Source organism: Pteropus medius, unplaced genomic scaffold, assembly GCF_902729225.1.
Source record: "Pteropus medius unplaced genomic scaffold, Ma_sr-lr_union100, whole genome shotgun sequence".
In the NCBI taxonomy this organism is placed as follows: Eukaryota; Metazoa; Chordata; class Mammalia; order Chiroptera; family Pteropodidae; genus Pteropus; species Pteropus medius.
In genome coordinates, this window is record NW_024348533.1 from 6,329,822 (window position 1) to 6,355,343 (window position 25,522).

The following is a 25,522-nucleotide window of genomic DNA, read 5'->3' on the forward strand; positions in this document are numbered from 1 at the left end:
GTCCTCATGTGTCCAGATAGACCGGCGAGGGAGACACCATCAGATGTATGAGAGGCAGAGGCAAAACCAAGTGTTCGGAGTTCCATCATGTGCGAGATACCGTCGCTTTGGTGCTGTCATGTGCTGCGTGCCTTAGTGCCGTCGCACTTTAGCGCCGTCACGCATCGCATGCTCAGCAGCCGTTGCACTTTAGTGCCGTCACGTGGGTGCCGTCTTGAGTCTCGCAGGCTTCTCATGGCCGCCCTGCTCTCCTGCCCTCGTGCTGGGCCTGGAGCTTCATGGCGCGTGGCCTCGAGCCTCCTGCTCCTGCTCCTTCTGCCCCCGGTTCAGAGTATGGCCATAGCCCACAGGCATCCTGAGAGGCAGGCGGTCACCCTGAGCAATGTCGTGGGTAGGACCCCTACCGCATGGATTGGCAGTGGTCCCGGCGGCAGTCCGGGGCTTCCTCCCTCCAACCCCCATCTCCATGTGGGAGACCCTTTCCCTGCCTTCTCTTCTCCCCTCATCCCTCTGCTATCCTCCTCTACCCTTCTCTACACTCCCTGCCCCTCCTTGTCACTCCCCTCCCCTTCTTGTCGCACCAGATTTTTCCACCCTTTGTGGACTGACCTGTCCCGCGTGGCTGCTACTCATACAGTCTGTCTCTCTCCTCTCAGCTTGTGGCCAGCGTCACATGCAGGGGAAGATTGTAGGGGGCGTGGACGCCCCTGAGAAGAAGTGGCCGTGGCAGGTCAGCGTGCACTACGCGGGCTTGCACGTCTGTGGTGGGTCCATCATCAATGAGTACTGGATCCTATCGGCCGCCCACTGCTTCGGCAGGTGAGTGGGTGGTGCTGGATGCCGTTCCGGTGGAGGTCAGGATCCCTGAGGCTGACCATGCAGGATACCTCCGACTAGAACTTCTCGAAATTGGAGAAAGAATGGGTCCCAGCATGCAGCTCCATCTTCTATAGCTCCTCCTGGCATTGGGCTGAAGGATCCTTAGGGCCATCTGCTCTTGATGATAGGTGTGGAGCCAAATCATAAGATGAGAGGTGAGGAGACAGGTCACAGGAGGAGAGGAGAGAAGCCACATCATAGAATGAAAGCTGAGGAGAGAGTGGGCAGCCCACTGTACATCTGACAAAGCTCACCATTCCCAGCTGTTGGTAGCCAGTAGGTCCTGATGGTTCCCCAGATCCTCCATGGGCCCAGGTCAGGGCTTCTTTGGAGGCAATTCTGCCAGACAACCAGGTAACCACTGTGCTACAGGGGATTGCTTTTCAACATCCTGGCTGATAGTCTGGATACCAGGCTGCCATGCTCCAGGCCTCTCTGTATCTGTGAGCTGGTGGTGGCTCTTCTCCTCACATGCAAGGTGTTCGAGCTATTGTGCCTTTGTTCTCTCTCCCCACAGGGACAAAGACAGTGAGGCATTTGATATGTATGTGGGCCTTGTGGACCTCAAGGTTGCAGGCAATCACACCCAGTGGTTTGAGGTGAATAAGGTAATCCTGCATCATACGTACGAATTGTATCACCCTGTTGGAGGTGACGTCGCTCTAGTGCAGCTGAAAAGCCCAATTGTATTTTCTGACTCTGTACTCCCTGTTTGCATCGCATCTCCAAACATGAACTTTCAGAACATTTCCTGCTGGGCTACAGGATGGGGACTCATATCCCAAAAAGGTAAGAGGACAAGGTGGAGGGTCATTCCCTTTACTGGAGCTTGTAGAAGGGATGGTGGCTTTCTGACAGGCACTACAGGAAAGAAAATGTTCTGTCAGTTACAGGGTTACAGGTATCTGGGAACTGAAATCTCAACCCATCAATCACTATCTATTTCTCAGTGTGGAGTTTTGTTTTACCCCTGGCTGGCTTTGTTGCATACAAAGAAGTAGTTAGATCTACTTTGCGTGTGGAATCAATATTTAGTATGTAGAGACCATAAGTGTCAAAGTAAAGTTTGCTTAAGATTTTTAAATTCAACTTAGAAATAATCTTTGTCAGCCTATTAAAAAGCCTATATGTTATTATCATTTTCTCCATAAAAGCATTGTATTATCTTTCTAGGTTTCTCTTTGGGTACTTTAGAATTTTTATGGCTATTTAAAAGAATTTTTTAAATTGCATTAGCTAATCAGTCACAGCAATTGATTTTTGTTTGACCTTGTTTCCAGCAAGGGCTCATTTTTAGAACTAATTTTTAATAGCTTGTCAATTGATTATTTGACTGTTCTAAATTTTAAAAATCACATTTTTTTCAAATAAAGGTCGTTTCATCATTTCCTTTCCTATATTTTATTTTTTATTTCTTTTTCTTGTCTTACTGCAATGGCTGAAACCTCCAGTAAAAATGATGCTAGGTCTCCTTTTCTTTTTTTAATTTTAAAGGAAACACTTCTGACAGTTTGCTGTTTGTAGCCTGGTCTAGAGATTTTAGATTGCTATCTTACACTAGTTTAAGAAAGTTTAAAATCTGGTTTACATAAAAAATTTTTAAAAATGTTATTGAAGTTGTTATAAATTCAAATTAGAATGTTATAAGTTTAAGATGTTAAATGTAATACCCAATGGAAGCCACAAAAAATAGCTATAGAATCTACACAAAAGGAAATTAAGAGGGAATTTAGACATTTCACTACAAAAAAATCAACTAACCACAACAGAAGACATGAATGCTAGAAATGAGGGACAAAAAAGCTATAGGAGATTTAGAAAACAAAAAGCACAATGACATAAGTCTCTCCTTATCGGTAATGACTTTAAATGCAAATGAATTGCACTAATTTAAAAACAGAGTGGATAAAATTACACGATTAACTATACGCTGTCTACAAGAGACTGACTTGAGATCCAAAGAGACAAAAAGGTAGAAAGTGAAAGGATGGAAAATATATTCCATGCAAATAGGAACCAAAAGAGAGCAGGAGAGGCAATACTGATATTAGACAAAACAGACTTTAAATTAAAAAAGGTTACAAGAGACAAAGAAGGACATTATATAATAATAAAAGGCTCAATACATAAAGAAGATGTGAAAATTATAAACATTTACACACATAACACAGACCATCAAAATATATGAAACAAAGCCAGAGTCGGAGAAATAGTTTTACAAAAATAATTGGAATTTATAGTTCTACAAAAATAGTTCTACGAAAGTAATCTGCTCACAATAATGGATAGAACAACCAGATAGAATTTATGTAAGGATCGAGGATTTAAACAATATAATAAATCAGCTTGATATAACAGATATATACAGAACTCTTCACCCAACAACAGTAGACACATTTTCTCAAGTGTCCGTGGGACATTTTCCAGGATAGTCTATTATAGGCTATAAATTAAGTCAATAGATTTTAAAAGATAGATATTATACAAAGCATCTTCTCTCACCACAAGAGGATGAAGTTAGAAATCAATAACATAAAGCTGGAAAATTCACAAAATTGTGGGAACTAAACAACACACTTTTGAACAATCAATGTATCAAAAAAATATATCATAATAGAAATAGGAAAATCCTTAGAGATGAACAAAAATTAAAATACAACATACCAAAACTTACAGGACTCAGGAAAAGTGGCGCTAAAGGGGAAATTTATAACTATAAATGCTTACATTAAAAAACAAGAAAGATCTCAAATAACCAATCTAACTTTACAACTTAAGAAATTAGAAAAAAAAAGAGAATAAACTAAACCCAAAGTTAGCAGAAGGAAACAAATAATAAAGATTAATAAATGAAATAAAGAATAGAAAAACAATAGAGAAAATCAATGAAACCAAAGATTGGTTCTTCAAAAATATCAACAAAATTGATAAACCTTTAGCTAGATGGACTAATTAAAAAAGAGAAAACTCAGATTACTAAAATCAGAAACGAAAGTGGGGACATCATAACCAATTCATCAGAAATAAAAATGATTATAGAGAGGACTAGGAACATTTTACTCAAACAAATTGGATAACCTAGATGAAATGGACAAATTCCTGGACACCTAAAAACCTATCGAGAGTAAATCATGAAGAAATAGATAATCCGAATAGACCTATAACTAGTAAGGAGATTGAGTCAATAATCAAAACTCTTTTAACAAAGAAAAGCCCCGGACTTCACTGGTGAATTCTACTGAACATTCAAAGAGGAACTAATCCCAATTCTTCTCAAATTTTTCCAAAATTGAAGAGGGGGGAACACTTGCTAACTCATTCTATGAGGTAAGCATAGCTTTGAACCCAAAGCCAGGCAAAGAAACTAAAAGAAAAGAAAACTGCAGATCACTATCTTTTATGAACATTGATGCAAAAATCTTCAACAAAATGTTAGCAAACAAATTCAGCAACATATTAAAAAGATTATACACCGTGACCAAGTAGGTTTTATCCCTGGAATGAAAGGATGGTTCAACATATGAAAACTAATCAATGTAATACACCACATTAACAAAATGAAGGGTAAAAATCACATGTTCATCATAGTTGATGCAGAAAAAGCATGTGACAAAATTCAATACCCTTTCATGATAAAAATAAAAAAGGCATTGAACAAAATAGGATTAGAAAGAAACTATCTCAGTGTAATAAAAGACATGAAAAACCCACAGCAAACATAATACTCAATAGTGGAAGACCAAAAGCCTTTCCTTTAAAATTAGGGACGTGGTGAGGATGCCTGCTTTTACCACTATTCAACATAGTACTAGAAGTCCTACTGTGAACCATTAGGCAAGAAAAACAAATAAAAGTCATCTACATTGGAAAGGAAGAAGTAAAATTACCTCTGTTTGTAGATGATATGATTATACACACACACACACACACACATACATATATACACACACACATATATATAAAGATTCCTCAAAACAGCTATTAAAACTAAATATGAATTCAGCAAAAAAGCAGGATACAAAGTCAACACAAAAATCAGTTGCATTTCTACACATGCTGAAAATTTTGAAAAGAAAATTACAAAAGCAATTCCATTTATAATAGCATCAAAAAGAAGAAATACAGTTGACCCTTGAACTATGTGGGGGTTAGGGGCACTGACCCCACACAGTTGAAAATACGTACATTACTTTTGACTCTCCCCAAACTTAAGTCATTCATTGTATGGTTGGCTCTGGGATGCCCCATGAATACCAAAATACATGGATGCTCTTATGTAAAATGATGTAGAACAATGCATACAGTTGGCCTATCATATTTGCAAATTCTCAACCACAGATTGAAAATGCCATTTTTGATCTGCACTTGGGTGTGAAACCCAGGGATATATAAGACCATAAATTTGTTTATGAGTGGACCCATGCAGTTCAAACCTCTGTTCTTCAAGGGTCAATTGCACTTAAGAATTAACAAGGAGGTAAAAGACTTGTACAATGAAAACTACAAAACATTGCTGAAAGAAATTACAGAAGACATAAGTTAATGGAAACACATCTCACATTCATGGTTTGGAAGATTTGATATTGTTAAAATGTCAATATTACCCAAAGCAATTTACAAATTAAATGCATTCTCATCAAAACCCCAATGAGGTGTTTTGCAGAAATAAAAAAATACATTCTAAAATTCATGTGGAATCTCAAGGGGCTCTGAATGGATGAAACATCTTGAAAAAGAAGAACAAAACTGGAGAATTCACACATCATTATTAAAAACATACTACAAGCTGCAGTCATCAAAACAGTGTGGTATTAGCATAGAGACAGACATATAAACCAATTAAATAGAACAGAGACCCCAGAAATAAATCTTCGCATATACAGTGAAGTTATTTTTGACGAAGATACCAACGCCACTCAATGGGGAAGATAATCTTTTCAACAAATTGTGTTGGAAAATTGGATATCCACAAAAGAATGAAGTTAGACCCTTCCTTAACACCATACTTAAAAATTAATTCAAAATGGATCAAGGACCTAAATGTAATACCTAAAACAAAACTCTTAGAAGAAAACATAGGACAGAAGCTTTACATTGGACTTGGCAATGATTTCCTTATTATGACACCAAAGGCATAGGAAACAAATGAAAAAAAAAATAGACAAATTAGACATCATGAAAATTTAAAAATTTTGTGCATCAAAAGATACTATTCACTAAGTGAAAAGGCCCCCCACAGAGTGGGAGAAAATATTTGCAAATTATATATCTGATAATATTCAGAATATATAGAGAGAACTCCTATAACTCAACAACAAAAAAACAACTCGACTCAAAAATGGGCAAAAGACTTGAACAGACATTTCTCCAAAGAAGAGACAAATAGCCAATAAGCATATAAAAAGATGCGCATCATTACTAATCATTAGGGAAAAAGCAAATTAATGCTATAAGATAGCACTTCACACCCATTAGCATGGTTACCACCAAAAAATGGAAAACAACAAGTGTTAGGGCATGGAGAAATTGAAATCCTTGTGCACTGTTGGTGGGAATGTAAAATGGCACAGCCACTGTGGAAAACAGTATGGAGGTTCCTAAAAAAATTGAAAATAGAATTACCATTTGACCCAGAATTCCACTTCTGGGTATCTACCCAAAAGATTTGAAAACAGTGTCTTGAAGAGATATTTGTACAACCGTGTCCATAGCACCATTAATCATAATAGTTAAAACATGGAAGCAAATCAAGTGTCTACTGACCAGTGAATGGATTACCAGAATGTGGCATATGCATACAATGGAATAGTATTCAGCCTTCAAAAAGAAGGAAGTTCTGTAATATGCTATGACAAGAATGAATCTTGAGGACCTTGTGCTAAGTGCAATAAGCCAGTCACAAAAAGACAAATATTGTATGATTCTACAGGTATGAGGTACTTAGAGTATATAATTCTAAATAAAAATTTAAATCCTATCATTTAATAAAGCAGCATTTAAACTTTTTATTTAGATTATTTTTTACCTGTGATCATAAATAAAATGGATGTAGAATTTTCCTAGCTGACCTAAACTTTTTTGGCATTAGTATACTCTATGACTTTGTATAATGAGTTCTCTTCTCTGGCATAGTTCCTAGCAAGTGGAAATTAGCTGCTCCTTGAAGATATGATATCATTTTCCCATAAAATACTGTGATTCTGGTACTTTTTGTGGGCATAAATGGTTAGTCCTATCTTTAATTTCTATTATAGTTACTGGTTTATTCCACTATAAAATTTTTATTCTTAGGCCAATTTTTATGAATTATGTCTTTCTAGAAAGTTATTGTTTACATCCCAAATATTTAATATAACAGTATTGTATAATATTGTAATTCATATATTCTCATCTTATCTTGTTTTTCTGACCTCTCTTTATTCATGATCATAGTTGCCAAAATTTGTCTATTCTATTGTCTTTTCATAAGGCTACCTGCTAGAGATTGTAGGGGACATGGTGGTAGGTGGTATTTCATGGGTTGGTTGCTTTGCTGTTTGTTCAGATAGCCACCTATTCGTTCATTTATTTTTCTATGTTCTTTGAGTTTGCTGAGCCAACCTTTTCTAACTTTTTGAATTGAAAGTTTGGGTTATGTATCTTTAATCTTTTGTTCTTGTTTGATGAAAGAATTTAAGATGATCAATTGTTCTCCAAGGACTCCTTTGGTTACATGACATATTAGAGATGTGTTTGAATAACCTGTTTACCCTTCCCAAATTCTTTTCTGCTTTCTTACTTTCTTACTCCACTATCTTGAATATGATGTTTAATATTCCCATGCATGCTTTAATACATTTCTGCTTAGAAATGAGCCATAAAATATAGTATTATTTTGCATATATTTAAAATTATTTAAGTCATATTCCACTCGGAATTATGTTTCTGAGATGGATTTGCATAGTTCTAGTTAATGCATCTTAAGTGCTATATGAATGGTGCATTGTGTGAATCCATCACTATTTACCCACTATTATTGAAGGAGGTTGGGTTGCTTTCTTTTTGCCATTATATATTATGCTTCAGTGAACATTCATAAATGCTCCTCTCTCTTTCCATCTGTGAGGGTATCTTTAATGCAGTGGCTTTCTGGGGGGTATAATAAACAGGGTAATTGAGTGGGACATTCATAGATTTTTAAATCATTTAGTATCCCAGGTCCTCACCATTAAATTACAGTTACTGTTACAACCCAGATATACCAGCACACATTTGAAAACATTCCCTAACATGCCTTCCTTACCTCCAAACCTGAGGAGAATTTCTGCATAGATTACATATCTAGGAGTAGAACTTTTAGATTGTACAAAACTAGCATAGACTAAGTTTTGAAATTAGTCTTCAAAGTTTGCTAATTTGTATTACTAATTTGTATCACTAACTTATATTCAAACCAGCAGGCATGAGTACTCTCATTATGCCATACTATTAATACTAGGTGTTGGCATGCTGTTTAATTTTGCCAATTTGATGTATATAAAATGGTATCTTATAATTTTAATTCATAGTTCTCTAATTACTAGAAAGTTTTGGCATTTTTTCATGTATTTATTGGCCATTTGGGATTTTAGCTGTTGAATTTACTGTTTAAAATCTTTTATTATTGGATTGTTTGTATTTTTTATTTTCTAACCATACTAGTTAAAGACTAAGCTATTATAACAAAGAAACCCAAAATACAGTGGCTCAAACAAGATGGAGGTTTACTTGTCTCTCATGGAACAGTTGTGAAGGCTCAGCTGTCCATGGTCAGGTTTTCAATTTCTACTTTAAAAAGTCTGCTGAGACTTTTTTATTGTGGAGATTGTATCTATATCTAAATCTAGATATATACTTTGCCATTTTAAATATTTTAAGTATATAATTCAGTGGCATCAATTACATTCATAATCTTGTACAATCATCATCACTGTACCCAAAATGTGTTTATCATGCCAACAGAAACTCTGTAACCACTAGGCAATAACATTCCCCATCAAACCCCCAGCCCTGGTAACCACTATTCTACTTCGCATCAGTATGAATTTGCCTGTTCTAGATATTTCATGTAAGTGGAATCAAAAATTATTTGTCATTTTCGTGTCTGGCTTATTGCATGCACTTGGCATAATATTTTCAGAGTTCAACGAGGTTATAGCATGTATCAGAATTTCACTCCTTGTTATGACTAAATAATGTTCCATTATATAGATACATCATATTATTTATCTGTTCATCCATTGATGGACACTTCAATTCTGCCAATCTCTGAGTTTTGATTGGAGAGTTTAACCCATTTGCATTTAAAGTAATTATAAGAAGAATTTACTTACATCATTTTACTATTTTCTATAAGTCTTAAAACCTTTTGTACCTTATTTCCTCCAATACAGATTTCTTTTGTGTTTAGTTATCTTTTGTTCTAATCTCCTTCACAGTTTCTTACGTATATATATTTAGATATCTCTTTTGTTGTTACATGGGGATTACATTTAACATCCTATATTTACAACAGTCTAGTTTGAACTGATACCAGCTTAACTCTAAAAGCACACAAAACTACAAACTACATCTTTGTATGTTGTGTGTTCCAAATATATATTTAGAATTATTTTATGCATTTGTCTTTTACATTTTAGAGAATATAGATTACAAACCAAAAAGATGATAAAGGTTTTTATATTTGCCTATGTATTTACCTTTACCAGAGTTCTTTATTTCTTCATACAGCTTTAAGTTACCATCTTGTGTACTTTCATTTTAACCTGAAGAGCTCCCGTTAGCATTTCTTTCAAGGCAGATCTAATAGTAAGAAACATTCAGCTTTGTTTATCTGAAAATGTCTAATTTCTCATCTTTGAAGGACATTGTTGCCAAATCTAGAACTCAGCAGACAGCTTTTTTTTCTTTCAGCACTTGAAGTATGTCACTCAACTGTCTTCTGACCACCATAGCTTTTTTGTTTGTTTGTTTGTTTTGCTGACCACAGTAGTTTTTATTTTTAGAATCATCTATTGATCTTATTGAGGATCTCTTATACATGACAAATCAGTTATTGCTGCATTCAAAATTCTCTAATTGCCTTTAGTTTTCTACAATTTGATTATAATGAGTCTCGATGGGTACTATCTTTGAGTTTATTCTAGTGGAAGTTTGTTGAACTTCTTGGAGCAGTAGATTCATATATTTTACCAAATTAGGATGTTTGGGACCATTATTTCTTGAAATATTTTTTCTGACTCTTTCTTCTCCACCTAGGACTCCCATAATACATATGATGATTCATTTAATACTGTCCCAAAGGTCCGGTAGGCTCTATTCACTTTTTCTTTTTTCCTTTATGTTCCTTAGATTTGTAGTTTCAATTGTGCTATCATAAAACTGATTCTCTTTTCTGCCTGCTAAGATATGCTGTTTTGCCCTTCTATCAAAGTTTCCATTTCAAATATTAGACTTTGCTGTGCCAAATTTTCTGATTTGTTCATTTTGATAATTTCTGATAACTGACAGTCTCATTTTGTTCATGTGTTATTTTCTTAATTTACTTCAATTTTTTGTCCATGTTTTCCTTTAGCTCTTTAAGAATATTTAAAACAGTTCTAAAGTCCTCAGGGACAGTTTTTACCAATTTATTTTGTTCCCTTGAATAAGCCATGCTTTTCTGTTTCCTTGTATGCCAAATGATTTTTGTCATTGTTGAAAAGTAGAATACTAAGTTTTGAATTTTTGAGTATATAATGAATATTATATATGGTTGAGTTTTGAATGTTATAATGTGATAACTCTGAAAATCAAATTCCCTCCCTCCTCAGGGTTTTTTTTTTTTAATTGTTGAAAGCTGTAGTAGTCTGTTTAATGATTTTACTAAACTATTTTACAAAGGCTATATTCCTTGTCATTTGTGATTACTGAAGTCTCTGTTCCTTAAATTTAGTTCAGCTACCTTTTAATTTAATTTAATTTAATTTAATTTAATTTAATTTAATTTTATTTTATTGGACAGATATTTTCTTGAATGACAGAGCTAAAAACAAAAACAAACAAACAAAACAAGAAAACCTCTTCTCCTGATCTTTGCAGACTGGCTCTGTGTCATGGCAGTTCCTCAGAACTTAGAAAAGCTTGCACTGAATCTAAGGAGAAGACCAAGGTGAAACCTTAGGGGTTTTCTCATGTCTTTTCTGAGCATCTGTCTTACTTTGAGCATATATGTGACCTTTTAAATTCTCTCAATTCAATTCTCTGGGTGTTTTTGAATGTTTTAATTTTCCACAACATAATTATCCTCAGTTCTTCTCCTGGGCCTTAGGCAATCTGTTGTATGCTGTAACGATAATCATTTGCCCTGGACTTCTGTATATTGCTAGCTTGGCTTGAAGAATTCTTGAGAAGTACTCACCACTTATCCAGCCTGAATTCTGAACTAGGTGAAACAAAGATGAGTACCTTGTGTCAATCCTTCAGGTAGCCCTCAGATAGATTAGGGCCAACATACAATAATTTGCAAATAAGGTCTACTTTGCTCCTTCTGAAACTAGGGTTCCATACTGGGAACATGTGCTTCCCTCTTCAAGGCTGCCACTACACTGGGGAGGGGGAAGGGAAAGGACAATACAAAATGCCACAAAGCTTTTCTATCACCTTGAATAGGCCATTTTTTTGAGTCAGGGTTTGTTTGGTTGCTATGAACCTTTGTTTTTCCAGAGTTCTGACAAAGTTGGTTTTGACACTTTCTGATTGTTTTTTAATGTTTCTGTTGGTAACAAAAGCTTAAGTCTGTCTTGTGCTATTTTGCTTACCTGCTGAGATTTTGATAGAGATGACAAATGAATTGGGAAATATTGGCATCCAAACAATATTGAGTCTTTTAATCCATAAACATTGAATGGGTCTTCATTTATTTAGATCATCTTAACCTTAGCAATATTTTACATTTTTTGATTGTATAGATCTTGTATATCTTATTAAATGTATTCCTAAATATTTTATTCTTTTTTTAACCTACTATGAATGGAATTATTTTAGTAATTTCCTTTTTAATTGTTCATTGCTGGTATATTAAAATACACTTGATTTTTGTATTTTTATCTCATATTCTGCAACCTAGTTTTAATCGTTTTTTTTCTTTTTTCATAGATTCATTATGACTTTCTACATATAATATAGCGTCTGTGAACAAAAATAGTTTGCTTCTCATTTTTCAGTCTAGTTCCCTTTCTCTTTCTTGCTTTGTTGTACTGGCTATAGCCTCCAGTGCAGTGTTAAATAGACATGGTAAAAGTGCATATCTTTGCCTTGTTTCAGGTCTTAAGGTGGAAAACATTTAGTCTTTTCATCAGTAAGAATGGTGTTAGGTGTGGGATTTTTGTAGATTCCCTTTAACAGACTAAGGTTCCTTTTATTCCTGGTTTGTTGAGTCTTTGGGAGTCATGAATAGGAGTCAGGTTTTTTCAAATGCTTATTATGTATCTATGAGATGTTCGTGTGGCTTTTGACTTCTATTTTATTAACAATATATATTACATTTATTCATTTTGAGATGTTAAGTGAACCTTGCATTTCTATGATTAATTCCTCTTGGCCATTGCATATAATCCTTTTTATAGTTTGCTGGGGTCAGTTTGCTAGATTTTTTGATCTATATTTGTGAGTGATATTGGCTATATCTTTCTTGTTATTTTGTCTGGCTTTAGTATCAGGGTAATACTGGGTTTTGTAGTATTAGTATAACTTCTTCCTTAAATATTTGATAGAACTCACTAGTAAAGCCATCCAGGCCTAGGCTTTCCTTTGTGGAAGGATTATCTATCTATCTATCTATCTATCTATCTATCTATCTATCTATCTATCTATCTATCTATCTATCTGGCATCTATTTATATCATTTATCCATCAGCTCATTATTATTATTAATTTTTGTTCTTAATAGGTCTATTCAAATTTTCATTTCTTGTTGAGTTAATATGAGGTATCTAATCAATGGCACACAGTTGTTCAAAATATTCCCTCACAATCCTTTTAATTTCTAAAGAGTCAATAATAATGTATCCTCTTTTTCTCCTGCTTCTGGCAATTTGTGTCTTCTCTCTTTTTATCTTGGCCTTTGTAACTAAAGGCTCATCAATATGGGTTGTCTTTTCAAAGAGTCAACTTTTGGTTATTGATTTTTCCAGTTTAGGTTTTATATTTCATTGATTCCCACTTTAATATTTATTATTTCTTTTTTTCTAATTGCATTGAATTTAATGGCTCTTTTTTTCCGGTTTCCTAAGGTGGGATCTTAGAATGTTTTAGTACTTTTCTTCTTCCAATATAAGCATTTAAAGACATAGACTACCCTCTAAGAACAGCTTTATACATATACTACAAGTTTTGGTATGTTGTCTTTTTGCTTTCATTCAGTTCAAGATATTATCTAATTCTCATTGTGATTTCTTCATTAAAATGTGTTGTTTAATTTTTAAGCATTTATTGAATTCTCAAATGTATTTCTATTGTTAATTTTAATTTTAATTCCATTGTGCTCAGAGAACATACTTGGTTAGATTTCATGTTTTTTGAACATATTAGACTTGTTTTATGGCCTACCATATGATCTACCCTCGAGAATGTTTGAAAAGAATGTGTCTTGCTGTCATTGGTGTGGAATTTTTGAATAAATCACAGATAAAGTTGGCTGACAGTGTTTTCAAGTCTTCTATATTTTTACTGATTTTCTATCTGTTCTATCAGTCATTTAGTGTGGGATATTGAAATCAATAACTATGATTGTCAAATTGTCTATTTCTTCTTTCAGTTCTGTCAGGTTTTGCTTCATGTGTATTCAGGCTCCAACTGGATGCATATACATTCATAATTATGTCTTCATGTTGCATTGGCTCTTTTATCATTATGAAATATCTGCCTTTGTCCCTAATAACACAGATTGTTTTAAAGTCTATTTTCTGATACTGGTTTAGTTACATAATTGGCTCTCTTACAATTACTGTTTGCACAGTATATCTTTCTCCATTCTTTTACTTTCAATTTATTATGTCTCTTTAAATCTAAAATGTGTCTTTTACACATAGTATATAGCTGGGCCTCCTTTTTTCATCCAGTCTGGAAATCTCTGCCTTTTGACTGAAGTGTTAGTTCATTCACATTTTATGTAATTATTAATATGGTTGGATTTACAAATATCATTTTGCTAAATGTTTCTATATATCTTGTGTCTTCTATTTTTTCTTCCATGCCTACTTTTAGTTAATAATCAAATGTTTTTAGTATACCATTTTAGTTATTCTTTTTATTTTTAAACTATATTCTAAAAGATATTTTCTGAATGGTTGCTCTAGGGATTACTTAGTTTATCAAAATCCACCCAGATTAATACTAATTTAACTTTGGTAGACTATAGCAGCTTTGTTTCAATATGACTCCATTTCTCCCTTTTGTGCTAATATTATCACATATACTGCATATACAAATAATCAAAATTCCAAAGCACAATTATAACTATTGCTTTATAAAATATAACTTTTAAAATAAATTAACACCTTAATATATCAATACATTTATTTCTGGTGCTCTTTATTTTTTTTTTTTGTGGATCACAGTTAGCATCTTATATCATTTCCTTTCAGCATGAAGGACTTACTTTAATATTTTATGAAAGGTAATTGTGTTAACTTTTTCTCAGTTTTTATTTATCTGGGAATGTCTTTAATTTGCCTTCATTTTTGAAGAATAGTTATGTTGGATATAGAATTCTTCTTTGAATGTTTTTTCTTTCAGCACTTTGAATCTGCCATTCCACTTCCTTTGGCTTTCATTGTTTCTAGTGGGAAGTCAGCTATTTATCATACTGTTTATCATGACATTTTCAATTAACTCTTACAATAGTTTTAAAAAATTATTTGAACTTACTTATAACAGCTGTTTTGAATCTTTATCAACTAAAACCAACACCTGGGCCCACACATAGTGCCTTTATATTGACTTGTTTTTTCTGGAATATGTATCACTCCTACTTTTTGCATAGCTTGTAATTTTTTATTGTTGAAAATTGGACATTAAATAACACATTGTAGGAATTTGGTCAAGATGGTAGAGTAGGTAAACTCTGTGCTCACTTTCTCCCATGATCACATTGAAATTACAACTAAATTATAAAAAACCATCACTGAGAATCATGAAGACTAGCAGAACAGAATTCCTATAACTAAAGATATAAAGAAGAAGCTATATGGAGACTGATAGGATGGGCAGAGATGTGGAATGAGCAGATCCCATAACCATGGTGTGGCAGTTATGAGTTGGGAGGGATATTATTGGCTGTGGAGGTCTCTCCTGAGGAACATGGGACCCCAGCCCCAGACTGGGCACCTCAGTCTAGGGCACAAGTGACGAGAAGAGGAATCCCCATAATGTCTGGCTATGAAAACCAGCAGGGATTGCGTCCCAGAGAGACAAAGAGCTGTAGGAAACCAAGATACACTGCTCTTAAAGGGCAAGTACACAAACTCACTCACTTAAAACTCACTCACTCTAAGCTCCAGCATACGGACAGGTCAAAAAGTGCCAGAAACATACAATGAGGAACCAAATTGATTCACTTCAGGGCAAGGGCCAAAGAGTAAGGGGCCAGGAAGCACTGGCAGGTACCTTTGTTCCTTTGTTGAGCTCTCCTTTCACCCAGCTGGCCCAGTGCAGACAGGCACCAAACCTGAGCTCTCCATTAACCTGGCTAACACTGGTTGCTCCACCCTGGTTATTCCCTGTGATCCCACACCACCCAACTCACTTACTCAGCCAGAGCCTGTCCCAGTGGCTCCTCCACACAGCAGCCTGGTTCCGCTCGCACTGCAAACTTCTCCAAAATCTCTCAAATGTCCACAAACTCCAACCAAGCAACATCCAGCTTCCATGTGCCTTGTAGCTCTTGCTAAGCGGCCCAAGCCCAGCACAAGTGGTAAGCAGTCTCAAATTGCATTGGTGGCCCCAAGCCTGGCACAAGGAGTAGCCAGTCTTGGGCTAGAACTTAGTATCAACTAAGTGGTCACAAACTCGGCACAAGTGGTAGCTGGTCTGAGCTTGATTTGCGGAGCCCACAAAAGGATCCTAAGTCCATCACAAATGGCAGCTGGACTCAGTCCACATTGTAGCCTCTTCCACGTGCCTCCAAATGCAGCACAAATAGCAGCCAAATTTATATCTCTTTGTAGCTCCTACCAAGAGGCCCCAAGCTTGGCAAAAGTGGCAGCTGACCTTGGCTCATACCAGAGACCCTCTCAGGAAGCTCCAGATCCAATACACCAAGGAACTGGGCTTACCAGAGCACCACCTAACCAGCCCCACAAACAATACATATGAAGGGAAAACTTGGCTGGGACAAGAGCCCTTATAAAGCGACATCTACTCCATGTTTTAAATATATTTTAAAACAAAGGCTGTGACAAGAGAGAAAGAAAGGCATTTCATAATGATAAAGAGATCAATCCAACAAGAGGATATATCTCTTATAAACATCTATGCACCCAACATAGGAGCACCTATATATACAATGCAAATATTGATGAATATAAAGGGAGAGATCGACAATAATATAGTCATAGTAGGGGACTTTAACACCCTATTTTCATCCATGGATAGATCATCCAGACAGAAAATCAACAAAGAAACAGTAGCCTTAATTGACACATTAGACCACATAGATTTAATTGTTAAAGCATTTCACCCCAAAGCAGTAGCATGTACATTCTTTTCAAGAGCATGGAACATTTTCCCAAATAGACCACATTAGACCATAAAACAAGTCTCAATAAATTTATGAAGACTGAAATCATATCAAGCATCTTCTCCAAACACAATAGTAACAAACTAGAAATCAATTATAAAAAACAAACTGAAAAACACACAAACACATGGAGGCTAACATGCTACAATATAATGACTGTGTTAACAATGAGATTAAGGAAGAAATCAAAAAATACCTTGACACAAATGAAAATGAAGACACAATGACTTAAAATCTATGGGGAAACAGCCAAAACAGTGTTAAGAGGGAATTCATAGCAATACAGGACTACCTCAAGAAACAAGAAAAATACCAAGTAAACTACCTAACCTTACAACTAAAAAAACTAGAAAAAGAAGAACAAATGAAGCCCAAAGTGAGTAGAAGTCAGGAAATAATAAAGATCACAGTGGAAACAAATAATCTGAAAAAATAGAAAATATCAATGAAACCAAGATCTGATTCTTTAAAAAGATAAACAAAATTGATAAGCTTTTAGCCAGATTCATCAAGAAAAAAGAGAGCCTAAATAAATAAAATCAGATATGAAAGAAAAGTGACAACTGATACTACAGAAATACAAAGGATTATAAGAAAATACTATGAACAATTATATGCCAGCAGGTTGGACAACCTAGAAGAAATGGATAAATTCCTAGAAATGTACAATCTTCCAAGACCTACTCAAGAAGAAACAGAAAATCTGAACAGACCAATAACTGCTTACAAAATTGAATCAGAATTAAAACAAACAAAAGTCATGGAAAAGATGGCTTCACAGGTGAATTTAACCAAACATTCAGAGAATAATTAACATCTAACCTTCTCAAACCATTCCAAACCATTTGGGAGGGAAGTCTCCCAAACTCATTTTGTGGGGCCAACATTACCCCAATTCCAAAACCAGACAAAGATACTACCAAAAGAGAAAATTATAATTCAATATTCCTAATGAACACACATGCAGAAATCTTCAACAAAATATTATTAAATCAAATTCAGCAACACATTAAAAATATCATTCACCATGATCAAGTTGGATTCATTTTTGGGATGCAAGGTTGGTTCAAAATCCACAGATCAATTATCATGATACACCACATAAACCAAATGAAGGATAAAAACCATATGATTATACCAATGGCCACAGAAAAAGCATTTGACAAAATCCAGCATCCATCTATGATAAAAACTCTGAGCAAAATGAGAATAGAGGCAACATACCTCAACATAATAAAGGCCATTATAACAAACCCATAGCTAACCTTATATTCAATAGGGAAAAGCTAAAAGCGCTTTTCTTAAGATCAAGACAAGATCAAGACAAGAATGTCCACTTTCACCAATGTTATTTAACATAGTATTGTAAGTCCTAGGGACAGCAATCAGACAAGAAAAAAACAAGACATCCAAATTGGAAAAGAAGAAAGAAAACTGTCATTATTTGCAGATGACATGATACTATACAAAAAGGACACTAAAGATTCCACACACACACACACACATACACACATACACACACACAACTGTTAGAACTGATAAATGAAGTCAGTAAAGGAGCAGGATACAAAATTAATATTCAGAGATTAGTTGCATTTCTATACACCAATAACAAACTATCAGAAAGAGAAATTAAGAAAACAATACCATTTACAATTGCATTAAAAATTATTTTTGCATTTATATTTTTGCAAAAAAAATAAATACCTAGGAATAAACTTAACCAAAGAGGTAAAGATCTGCACTTGGAAAATTATAAGACATTGAAGAAAGAAACTGAAGAAGATACAAACAAATGGAAGAATATACCATGCTCATGAATAGGAAGAATTAATATTGGTAAAAGGCCCATACTACTTTTAGAATCTGAAGCAATCTACAGATTCAATGTAATCCCTATCAAAATGTCCATGGCATTTTTCACAGAACTGGAACAAATAATCCTAAAATTTATATAGAACCACAAAGACCCTGAATAGCCACAGCAATCTTAAGAAAGAACAAATGTGAAGGTATATCAAACTATACTACAAGGTTATAGCAATCAAAACAGCATGGTAGTGGCCTAAAAACAGACACATAGATCAATGGAACAGAATAGAGAACCCAGAAAATAAATCTACACTTATATGCTCGCTTAACATATAACAAAGGAGGCAAGAATACATAATGGGGTAAAGACAGTCTCTTCAACAAATGGTGTTGGGAAAACTGGGCAGATACATGCAAAAAAAAAATAAAACTAGATCACTTTCTTACACCATGTACAAGAACAAACTCAAATGTATTAAAGATTTAAAAGTAAGACCCCAAACCGTAAAACTCCTAGAAAGAAACACAGGCATTAAACTCTTTGACATTGCTTTTAGTGATATTTTTTTGGATATGTCTCTTTGGGCAAGGGAAACAAAAGAAAAAACAAACAAGTAGGACTACATTAAAGTAAAAATGTTTGTACAGCAAAGGAAACCATAAACAAAATGAACATACAACCTACTGAATGGGAGAAGATATTTGCTAATGATACATCTAATAAGGGGTTAATATCCAAAATATATAAGGAACTTATACAACTTAACACCAAAAAATTTAACAGTTTAATTAAAAAATGGGCAGAGGACCTAAATAGTCATTTCTCCAAAGAGAACATACAGATGGCCAACAAACTTATGAAAAGATGCTCAATGTCACTAATCATCGGAGAAATGCAAATTAAAACCACAATGAGATATCACCTCATGCCTGTCAGATTGGCTATCATCAATAAATCAACAATGTTGGCAAGAATGTGGAGAAAAGGAACCCTTGTCACTCCTCGTGGGATTGTAAGTTGGTGAAGCCACTATGGAAAATAGTATGAAAGTTCCTCAAAAAATCAAAAATAAAACTATCATATGACCCAGAAATTTCACTTCTGAAGTAATTCAAAACACAAATTAAAAAAGGTATATGCAACCTTGTGTTCATTGCAGCATTATTTACAATAGCTAAGATATGGAAGCAACCTAAGTGTCCATCAATAGATGGTTGGATAAAGCATGGAATATTACTCGGCCATAAAAAAAGAATGAAATCTTACCATTTGTGACAACATGGATGGACTTAGAGGGTTTTATGCTAAGTGAAATAAGTCGGAAAGAGAAAAACAAATACCGTATGATTTCACTTATATGTGGACTCCAAAAAAACAAAATAAACAAACAAAACAGAAAAAACTCACAGATACAGAGAAGAAACTAATGATTGCCAGATGAGATTGGGGAGGGAGTTTGGTGGATGGGTGAGGAGACCAAGAAATACAAATATCCAGTTGTAAAGGCAGACATGGGTATGTAAAGTACAGTATAGGGAACATCGTCAATAATATTGTAATAACCATGTATGGTGTCAGGTGGGTACTAGACTTGTTGCGGGGATCACTTCATAAGTTATATAAATGTCTAACCACTATGCTATATACCTGAAATCAATATAATATTGTATGTCAACTGTAACTGAAAAATAAATTTAAAAAAATTATATACTGTAACAACTTTAGATTCAGAATTTTCTTCCCTGAAGGTTTTGATTTGTTTTGCTTTCGTAACTTGCCAAGACATAGTTTGCAGAATCTTTCCTGTAGTTTGCAGCTGCTGATGTCTGTGCTCAATTTTTTTCCTTAATTCTTTTATTTATTTTTATTCTGGCTTCCTAGGGATCACCACTGTGTCTTAATAGCTCCTTGGTTAGCCAATAATTTGGGCTCCTTGGGTCAGCCAATAGTTTGAAGTGTTGTGTTTAAACACCTCAAACTGTTCAGGCTCCACCCTCTGCCAGTGGGTTGTGTGTGGGGGTTTGTGAGCACATTGAGAATCCATGTGATTCTCAAGTCATCCTCAGCTTTTCTTTTCCACTCAGCCCCCTCTGTCTTCTATGTGCATATATATAGTTTCCTAGTCAGACTGGGGATGAGCGGAGACCCATCTAGCCCTTCTATGGCCCTCATATTTCCAGAGTCCTCATAAAATTTGTCAGGGACACTGTTCGCCCCACCCAGAACCGCAACCTCAGACCAACAATGCTGTGAGTTTTCCTCATTCATGTCTTACAGAGAGATTGATACTTTAACTATGGTACCAAGTCTGGGTTTTAGCAGTCCTCTCTAAGGCAGGTTCTTTCCCTCCGGCAGAAAAACTAATTGTTTTCAAGCCAGTTTTACCATAGTAAAACCACTACATTGACAGAGCAGGGATTAGGGGTCAGGGCGGTGAAGCCCCAGGCAAATAGGTCACAGACTACTGTCATTGTTGGCCAAAGTTCCTCCAGTTATTCATAAATAAACACTTTTCAAATTTCATTTGCTTTTGATTGATCTCTGGAGCACTAAAATGTCTTTTAAAACAATTTTGTCCAGTTTTATACTTGTTTATCGGGGAAAGGATTTACTGACAAATTAGCTCCACCCCAGCCAGAAGTCCCCTGTGTAAATTTATTTCTAAATTGTTATTTTGTACTGTCCGTTTACTACTTTCTTTTAAATATTTTCCTACCTTTCTCCATTCCCAATAGACTGATTTTTTATATTACTTTTTTACTCTCTATTGTTTGTAAGTTAAATATCCAATTTTTAATCTCCTCTCTTAAGTTTTTAATATGTACACATGAACATACCCAAAGGAATAAAAGGACAGTGCTTTATATATTTATAAGTATAAACATGTATGTCTTACATGTTCTTTTCAGCATTTGAATTACATTTTGTTGTTATTATACAACCAAGATTAGTCATTTTACTATTATTTTATACATGCATGCTTATTTGGTTATATGTACATATTAATCCAATTTCTTTACTCCTAGCATTATACTTCTTTCAATTCACTTTTCTTATTTCGACAAATATACTACAACTCTTAAACAGCAAATGAATCAAAGGAGAAATTAAATTAGAAATTAAGTTAGATAATATTATATTAGAAAATATTTTTAAATTAAATTAGAAAATATTTTTAAGTTAAATTAGAAAATATTTTTAAATGAATGAATTAGAAATTAAATTAGAAAATAATTTTAGATGAATGAAAACAAAAACACAACATTACCAAAATTTATAGAATGCAGTGAAAGTGGTACTCAGAGGGAAATTTATACTTATAAATGCCAACATTTAAAAAAGAAGAAAGACCTCAAATAAATAACTTTACTTTATGACTTAAGGAACTATGAAAAGAAGAGCAAAATAAACCCAAAGCCGGCAGGTGGAAGGAAATAATAGATTAGAGCAGAAAAAAATGAAAAAGAGAAAAGAAAAAAGTAGAGCCAATGAAACAAATGTTAGTTATTTGAAAAGATCAACAGAATTAAGAAATCTTTAGCTAGACTGACTACAAAAAAAAAAAAATGAAAAGGTATAACTAAAAACCAAAATCAGAAATGAAGCATGAGAACATCACAATGAGCCTTACAGAAATAAAAATGATTACAAGCGAATTCTACAAATAATTCTATGTCAACAAGTTAGATGATTTACATGAAATGGAAACATTCCTAGAAACACTCAAATTACCAAATCTGACTCAAGAAAAAGTTAAAATTCTGAATACATCTATAACAAATGAAAAGATTGAATCAGTATTCAGAAACCTCTCAACCAAGAAAAGTCCAGGACCAAAGGCTCCACTAGTGAATACTACCAAACATTTAAAGAAAAATTAACACCAGTTCTTCTCAAATGCACCCCAAAATAGGAGAGGAGATAGCACTTCATTATTCATTCTATGGGACCAACATTACACTGATACCAAAGCCAGATAAACCAGAAGAAAATGACAGACCACTATCCGTTAAGATACAAAAAAAATATTTTTTGCAAAAATTTTTAACAAAATACCAGCTGAATCCAACAGCATACTAAAAGGATTACATACTACAACAAAGTGAGATTTTTCCAGGAATACAAAGAAGGTTCCACATACACAAATTAATAATACACCACATTAAAGGAATGAAAGGGAAAAAAAACCCACATGATCATTTCAAATTATGCATAAAAAAGTTTTTGTAGGGCAAAGGAAACCATCAACAAAACAAAAAGACAACCGACTAATTGGGAGAAGATATTTGTTAATGATACATCTGATAAGAGGTTAATATCCAAAATATATAAAGAACCCATACAACTCAACAACAACAAAAAAACAATCCAATTAAAAAATGGGCGGAAGACCTGAACAGATACTTCTCCAAAAAGGAAATACAGATGGCCAATAGACATATGAAAAGATGCTCAAGATCACTAATCATCAGAGAAATGCAAATTAAAATCACAATGAGATATCACCTGACACCTACCAGAATGGCTATCATCAATAAATCAAAGAACAAGTGTTGGCAAGGATGCAGAGAAAAGGGAACCCTCATACATCGTTGGTAGGATTGCAAATTGGTACAGCCACTATGAAAAACAGTCTGAAGGTTTCTCAAAAAATTAAAAATGGATATACCTTTTGACCCAGCAATTGCACTTCTGGGTATTTATCCAAAGAAAAGCAAAACAATACTTTGTAAAGATCCATGCACCCCAATATTCATGGCAGCACAATTTACAATAGCCAAGATATAGAAACAACCTAAATGCCCATCAATAGATGATTGGATACAGAAATTATGATTCATATATACAATGGAATATTACTCAGCTATTAAAAAAATGAATCCTACCATTTGCAATGACTTGGATGGACCTAGAGGTTATTATGCTGAGTGAAATAAGTCAGACAGAAGAATACCATATGATTTCACTTATATGCAGAATCTAAGGAACAAAAAGAACAAACTAATCAAAAACAGACTCACAAATATAAAGGATAATCTGATGATGGACAGAGGGTAGAGGGGTTGGGAGACAGGGAGAATGGGGTGAAGGGTTAAAGAAGCACAAATTAGTAGTTGATAGATGGTCATGGGAATGGAGAACACGGCATAGGGAACGCAGTCAGCAGTAATGTAATAGCTAGGTGGAGAGCCAGAGGAGAGAGAGAGCAATTAGGGGGATCATTTTATAAATTATACAAATGTCTAACCAATGCACTGTATACTTGATACTAATAAAATTTTTTGAAAAGTATTTCAGGATCCAACATCCTCTCGTGATTAAAAAAAAACACATAGAAAACTAAGAATGGAAAGTTCAACATGATTAAGGACATTTATGTTTTATTTTTATTTTTACTTTATATTAAATTTATTGGGGTGACACTGGTTAATAAAATTATATAGGTTTCAAGTGTACAATTCAATAATACATCATACATATATTGCATTGTGTTCACCACCTAAAGTTAAATTTCCTTCAATCACCATATATTTTACCTCATTTACCCTTATCTATCTCCTCCTAATTAAGGCATTTATGAAAAACCCACAGCTAACATACTCAGTGGAAGAAGACTGAATGCTTACCTCTAAGATCAGGAGTGAGATAATATGCCCACTTTCACCACTGGTATTCCGTTTTGTACTAGACTCTAGACAGATAAATTAGGCAAGAAAAGGAAATAAAAGGCTTCCAAATTGACAGTGAAGAAATAGAACTACCTCTCTCCACAGATGACAGGACCCTACATATAGAAAATCCTAATAAACCATCAAAAAAACCTAGACAATAATAAATTAAGCAAAGTTGCAGAGTACAGGATTAACGCATACAAAAATCAGCTGTGTTTCTGGACATATTAATGAACAATTGAAAAAGTAAATTAAGAAAACGATTCCATGTATAACATCCAAAAGAAAAATTACTGACAAATTTATCCAAGGAGGTCAAAGATATGTATACTGAAAACTACGAAACATTGCTGAAAGGAATTTTAAAAGATGTGAATAAATGTAAAGACAGTTCACATTCCTGGGTTGGAAGACTTAATATTGTTAAGATGTCAACACTACCCAAAGTGATCTATATATTTAATGCAATCTCTATCAAAATTCCAAAGCTTTACAGAAATGAAAAGGCTGATCCTCAAAATTATATCGAATTAGAAGGGACCCTGAATAGCCAAAGCAATCGTGAAAAAAAGAATACTGGAGTTGGAGTTCTCACACTTCCTAATGTCAAAATTTACTACAAAGTTACAATAATGAAAACAACATGGTACTGGCATAAGGACAGACGTACAGACCAATGGAATAGAACTGGAAGTCCAGAAATAAACCTACATGTTGATGGCCAATAGATTTTTGACAAGGGTGCCAAGTTCATTCAATGGGGGAAAGAATAGTTTGTTTAACAAATAGTGGTCAGACAAGAGTGAAGTTAACCCCTGCTTTACAACATATACGAAAATTTAAATGGATCAACAACCTTAGTGTAAGAATTAAAATTATAAAACTTTTAGATGAAAACACAGAGGTAAATCTTCATGATTTTTGATTTGGCAGTGGATCTTCCTCATCTTAAGCTTCATGTTTATGAAATCATACAGCGTGGATTCCTTTGTGTCTGTCTTCTTTCTCGCATTCTACTGTTTTTGAGTCACTCATTTTGTTCATATCATAGTTTATCTTGTTTTTCTGTCATTTAGTGTTCCATTGTATGAACATAGCAAAATTTCTTCTATCCATATTCCTATGGATAGACATCTAGGTCATTTCCAGTTTTTAAATCATATAACTAAATCTGCAACAAATATTATGGTACGAGTCTTTTGGTAAACACACATACCTGTTTCTCTTGGGGATGTACTTAGGAGTAGAGTATATTGGCTATAGAGTAGGGGGAAATTTAACTTTATTAGAAACTGCCAAACAGCTTTCTACATTGGCTGTGTATTTTACATTTCGATTGGCAATGTATGAGACCATGAGTTG

At 34.4% G+C, this 25,522-nt stretch overlaps 1 protein-coding gene across 1 annotated transcript in view; it reads left to right on the plus strand.

Moving 5' to 3' along the window:
- The first annotated feature begins 234 nt into the window (after positions 1-234).
- The window catches only part of PRSS38 (serine protease 38), a 32,293-nt gene continuing 7,005 nt past the window's right edge, over positions 235-25,522 (plus strand). Inside the window, exons 1-3 of the mRNA XM_039880333.1 lie at positions 235-391; positions 657-819; positions 1,397-1,668. Of these exons, the coding sequence (XP_039736267.1) occupies positions 235-391; positions 657-819; positions 1,397-1,668 (592 nt within the window). The remainder of the gene's footprint in view (positions 392-656; positions 820-1,396; positions 1,669-25,522) is intronic.